Genomic DNA, 5,949 nt, shown 5'->3' with positions numbered 1-5,949 from the left:
TCTTCGGCAAAGAATGGGAAGTTCTTAGCATTTACGACGCCTTCAAGATCTCAACCATGGAGATCACTATGGATAAATAGCTGCTCATAGCGGCTCTGAGTTTGTGGTGTTCGGCCACCAACACCATGATCCTTCCTTTCGGCCCTCTCAGCCCAACTGTCCTTGATATTTCAACTATCCTTGGGACTTCCCCATCTGGTCTCCCAATAGATGTTGCTTTTTCTGGGTGCCCGTCGAACCTCGACCTAAAAGCACTGTTCGACAATCGAGCCGTCGAGACACTCAGCCGAGGAGGTCAGGAACCCTCGAAAGAAGAAGTTCAAAAATTGCATAAGAACTTTTTCAACTACAACAACCTCATCCTCCACTTTGCTGGTCGTGGGCAGGCGAGCTTGAAGAAAGGCGAGCACGAAGCCTTTCTATTCTACTGGTACAACAAGTTTATCTATTGTACCAAGTCGAATAAATGCTTGGTCGAGAATATGCCGGTAGTTCAAGCCTTGGCTAGGGGTCACTCATCGGCGCTCAGTCCGACCATCCTCGCCAATCTCTTCCGTTGTTTGGCCGAAACAACCATCAACAAAATCGACCTGCACCAGAACAGACCCCTCTGGGTATTCCAAATCTGGCTACAGGTTTATTTTTCCACACTTCGGCTCGAAGTCCTCGTTTTCCAACCTACCGCAGCGCTTAGTCCTCAATTGGCCTCTCGACCAGCGCCTCCTTACCGGGCTGATGAAGTCCTTAAACACTTCTTCAGCTTGGACGTCCTTTCTGACGACGAATTCTTACTATGTTGGCGTTAGGAATACCCTGTCTCGATCAGGCTTCCGAAAACAGCATGGGATAAGACTGAAGATGTTGATCTTCGTCAATACTGAGGGTCGTTCGTATTGACACGCAACCTTCCCCTCGATTGCGACACTCGTGCGAGCCAGTTGGGAAGTCTATCATCCCCATTTCGTTGCCCGGTAGCTCGGCTACCTCTAAGGTTGCCCAGTATCCCTGCTCGTTTCTCGCTCCCTCTTAAGTCGAAAACGCATTTCTAGTTCCTTCGAGAGGGAGTGTAAAACGACAGAACAAGAGTTTCAGGATAAGTGTAAAAATTTTTGACTCCGACCGACCATTCTTGAATCTTTGGGTACTGACACCTTTGGGGACTGGTGGGAAGAGTACACATGTGACCTATTTAGCGTCTCGGCCAAAGACGTGGTTAATAAAATCTTCGACGATCGACCCAAACAAGCTCCTGCAGCCCAATCCAAAGAAACGACCCAAGGTATATTATCGTTTCTTCCTTTGTACTTTAACTACTTGCTCAATGTTACTGATTCGACTTTGCTATCTCAGGTGGTTGTGTGATGAAACGAGAGGACGTGGTCGCCGCGGCGGTGGCCAAGAAAAAATTGGTCCCCTCCTCAAAGAAAATTAAAACTACTGGGCGAACCCCGCCGACCAAGCGACCCCATCAGGACGCCGAGACGGGAGATGACGCTCCTCGACCTTAGAAACGTGTCAAGAAATTGGCGAAAAAAGGGGAATGGGAGATTCACGTCATCTCTAGCCAGACCACGGGAACGACCGCTCTTATCGTCTCTCCTCCCGTCCCGGTTGTCCAGGCCTCGACGGACCAACTGTTATTGCCATCTCATCACTCGGTTGTACCGATAACTGAGGTTATGGCCGAACCGGCTACTACTCCAGCTGTGGCTTCGGAGCTGATCGTTGCGCTTGCTTTGGAGGAGACTGCCGCCTCGTCGAGGCATCCCCCATCTAATGACCGACGATCATTCCGCAAGAGGTATGATTCCATTGCTAATGATCTTCGTTTATCCAATTTTCAAGTTGTAACAGCTTTTTATTTCAGGACGATGAGAGCGACTAGGGTGACGAAACTCTGCTGGAGCATCGCCCTCAACCAGCCAACCTTTCTTCCGTCAATCCTCCCCATGTGGTCGAGGCAGCCGTCCAACCGGATCCTCCTACGACCGATCGTGGGAAGAGACCCCTAGTTGAGCCTGAGGTGACGGCCGAAACACCGTTCCATCCACAAGATGAAGACCTCAACATTCTTTCACAAGAAGTTACCTCGATTTTTGTAAGGCTCACTTTTCTTTCTTTATTAATTTTATTATGACGCATCTGAACTCAGGAAAATATTAAATGTCAGGTACCCGAACGTTCATTTCACCGACAATTTTATGCGCCGAAGAGTGTTATCTATATTTCCTGGCCACCTCAGTGGCCATCAAATGTAGATAACCTCTATCGGTCACGTGAATTGAGAAACGGTCTTAGGCACTGGGCTCGGCCATTAAGTTCTCTAAGTTCGAGCAATGAACCAGAGAACATGGCTGAAGTCTCCTCCCGGCAGGTCTAGAAACACATTCCCTCTGTTATGCATTCCATATAACTTTCCTTTTGCTGACATTTTTCTTCCTATGCAGCCTTCATGGGAGGTCGAGCTCGACGCCTTGATTGTGACTACCTTGGGGGCGGCTGGCTGTTCAGCGACCGCAACAAAAAGTTTCTCGTCAACGACCGAACCAAATGCCCTCATCAAGCTGTAGGAATTGCTATCTCTTTCGGCGTCACAAATCCTTGAGTGCCAGGGCCTCGACTCCGTAGGGACATATCTGAACGATCTTGCGGTTGATGGTCAATTAAGCAATGAAGCTATTACTCGAGCTTCTTCTGCTCTGGAACGAACTCCAGAGTATTTCGGTATTTTCGAGATAGCTCTCTGGGCCGAAGATGACTTCAAAGTTATGATGGTCGTTCAAGAAGCTTTGCATCCACGGATCGATATGCTGAAGACGAAAAAAGAAGCGCGGGTCGACCTTGACAGTCAAATTACGGAACTTCAAAACCGGAGGTCAGCAGTTACTTCCGAGCTAGCAAGAGATTTCGAGTCGAGTGGTAAATCCTGCCTGACCGAATATGCGGCTAATATGCGGCATGTCGAGCGGCTGAAGATGGATAAGAGGAATCGGCAGGCCGAGGTCACGATGGGTGAAGTGAGGTGGTTAGAATTGAAGGCTGTTCTCGAAACTCTCCTTCCCTCCTCACCTTAAGCGTATCTAGCTATAAATAGGTCAACCATATGTACTTGTATACTTGTTTTTACGAGCTTATTAATGAAATAGACTATTCTTGCATTTCCTATGTGACCGGATAATACTTCTTTAAGAACTTCCCATTGATTAGTAATTTATGAATTAACCCGGTCCGGTCTCTAAGATGATATGCCCCTTTGCCGAGAACCTTGTGGACGATGAATGGTCCTTCCCAATTCGGTGACAATTTGCCGAACCTGGGGTCTTTAATTCCTACGGGCAACACAGTTTGCCAAACCAATTCTCCTTCGCCGAACGTTTTTTGTCTGACGCGTTGATTATAAGCTCGCTCGGCAATTTTCTTCTTTACTATTAATAAATTACACGCGTCGATTCGAATTTCTTCTAAGTCTTCTAACTCTTGTCACATAGCTTGACTATATTTGGCACTAAGCAAACTACTCTGCTCGATCACTCATAATGAGTTTATACTTAGCTCGACTAGTAACATAGCGTCGTGTCTGTAAGTTAACGCGTAAGGAGGAGTTGTTCCGATGGCGGACCGGGGTGAAATTCGATTGGCCCATAGTGCTTCATTTAACTTTAAATGCCACATCCCAAGCCTCTTTCTTACCATTTTTTCAAGAATGTCGATTAATACCTTATTGCTTGCTTCGGCCTGCCTATTCGTTTGTGGGTAATACGGCGTAAACTGCTCAAGTCGGATATTCAGACTTGCCATGTATTCCCTAAACCTGGCGGCTGTGAAGATTGTGCCATTGTCGGTTATGATCGTTTCTGGCACGCCGAATCTGGTCATAATATTTTCCTTTACAAAACTGTAAACTTCTTTAGCTGTTAATTCGACGTATGATTTTGCCTCAACCCACTTAGTGAAGTAATCGGTTGCTACTATTATCCATGCGTGTTTTGCCGCTCCAGAAGATGGTGTGATTTTGCTGATTACGTCAATTGCCCATCCCCTGAACGACTATGGTTTAGTAATTGAGTGAAGTAATTCAGCTGAGGCTCTCTGCACTGGTCCATGAATCTAGCACGGTATGCATCCTCATGCGTATTCGATGCAATCCTTTAATATACTTGGCCAGAAGTAGCCGTGTCGTTGAAGCAACCAGCGCATTTTACGTCTTGATTGCTGAGCTCCACAAATTCCTTCATGTACTTCGGCCATTGCTTGGACAACCTTCTATAGGCCGAGGCACAGTAAAATAACCTATCCCCATCATTTCGGTATAATTCATTTTGGTATGACACATAATTCGTGGCGTGGACCCTCGTTCTTCGGTCGTGTTTCCTGTTGGGGTTATCGAGATATCGTAGAATCGTCTTTCTCCAATCGCCTGGTAGTGTCTCGACGATACATACTTCTACGGGGTCTCCCCACTCTAGTAACGATGGTAACGACATCACCCTCGTGCGTATCACGTGATTGCGCTGGAGAATTTGCTGATTGACCAAGGCTGGGTATAATCGCAAGACTGTGGGTGTTACCCGGCTTAGCTTACCCCCTGTGAGTTGTGCTTTAGAGGCAATTTGGGAGAGTTCGTCAGCGTCAGTGCTTCGAATACGCGAAATGTGCTCAAATGTAATCCATTCAAATGACTCGGCCAAATAGGTGACGACTATGTGATAGGGCGCCAGAGTACAACTCATGCAACGAAAAACGCCGTTGAGTTGGTTAATCACCAGTTCAGAATCACCAAGGATGAGAACACGGGTTGCTCTTAAATCATGCAGGACATGAAGGCCAATGATAAGAGCTTCATACTTAGCTTGATTATTTGTACAGCCGAAATCTAACTTGAGAGAAAAATACCAGCGATAGTGGTCGGGCGATTGAATGACAATACCAACACCAGCCGAGGTCGAGGTGCTGGAACCATCAAAATGCATCGTCCAGTGGTTGTCGGGTGTTGTGATTAAGCCGATGTCGACGTCCCTGCCCCCAAAGCCATAAAGAAAAGTGTATTGGGCCAAAAAATCGACGAAAGCTTGGCCTTTGACAGCCTTTTGGGGTACGTACTGCAAACTGAACTCTGATAAAGCCATTGTCCATTTCCCAATTCGGCTTTTGACGATAAGCCGAGTGAGCATGTAACGAATAACATCTGTTTGGGCAATGACCTGCGTAACTGATGGGAGCATGTAGTGCCGAAGTTTTGATGCGATAAAAAACAGAGCTAAGCACAGTTTTTCGACGGGTGAATAATTGAGCTCCGGTGAATTCATATTGCGACTGAGATAAAAGATAGCTTGTTCACGCCCAACATCGTTATCTTGCGCGAGGAGGCAACCAATGGATTTAGCGGCTGCCGAAATGTACAGTTTGAGAGGTTTACCGCGACAAGGTGGAACTAGTACTGGTGGCATGGAAAGGAAAACCTTGATTTTCGTAAAAGCCATTTGGTGTTCTTCACGCCACTCAAACTTGTCGGAATCCTTAAGTTTGAGGAGCGTAGAGAATGCTTTCATTTTGCCTGTCGAATTAGCGATGAAATGGCGGAGAAAATTTATCTTCTTGAGCAATGACTGGAGTTACTTCTTGGTTGTCGGGGGTGGAGTGCTAATGATTGCGCGAGCTTTATTTTCATTGACTTCAATGCCGCGATGGTGCACCAAAAAACCTAAAAATTTACCGGCCGATACACCGAAGGTGCATTTGGCCGGGTTCATTTTGAGATTATGCTGTCGCATGCGGAGGAATGCTTGCCAAAGATCATCCAAGTGTGTTCGACGGCTTTTCGATTTCACCACCACATCATTGATATAAACTTCTACGACCGTACCGATCAAGTCATGGAATATCGTATTCATGGATCGCTAGTATGTGGCGCCGGCGTTCTTAAAGCCGAATGGCATGACAACCCATTCG

The 5,949-nt window shown here is 46.7% G+C and overlaps 1 protein-coding gene across 1 annotated transcript; it reads right to left on the bottom strand.

Annotated features, from left to right (window-relative positions):
• Positions 1–4,148: 4,148 nt before the first annotated feature.
• On the bottom strand, positions 4,149–5,549 carry LOC137717010 (uncharacterized). The gene has a single exon (XM_068456331.1). It carries the CDS (start codon positions 5,547–5,549, stop codon positions 4,149–4,151), a length of 1,401 nt encoding a protein of 466 aa, XP_068312432.1.
• Between the last annotated feature and the right edge of the window lie 400 nt (positions 5,550–5,949).

This window comes from Pyrus communis, chromosome 15 (genome assembly GCF_963583255.1).
Source record: "Pyrus communis chromosome 15, drPyrComm1.1, whole genome shotgun sequence".
Lineage (NCBI taxonomy): Eukaryota > Viridiplantae > Streptophyta > Magnoliopsida > Rosales > Rosaceae > Pyrus > Pyrus communis.
This window is presented reverse-complemented; position numbering and strand designations above follow the sequence as displayed.

What these genes read in the sequence shown, in the direction of transcription:
- LOC137717010 (XM_068456331.1), bottom strand. Translation starts at nt 5,549, where the DNA reads ATGAAAGCATTCTCTACGCTCCTCAAACTTAAGGATTCCGACAAGTTT.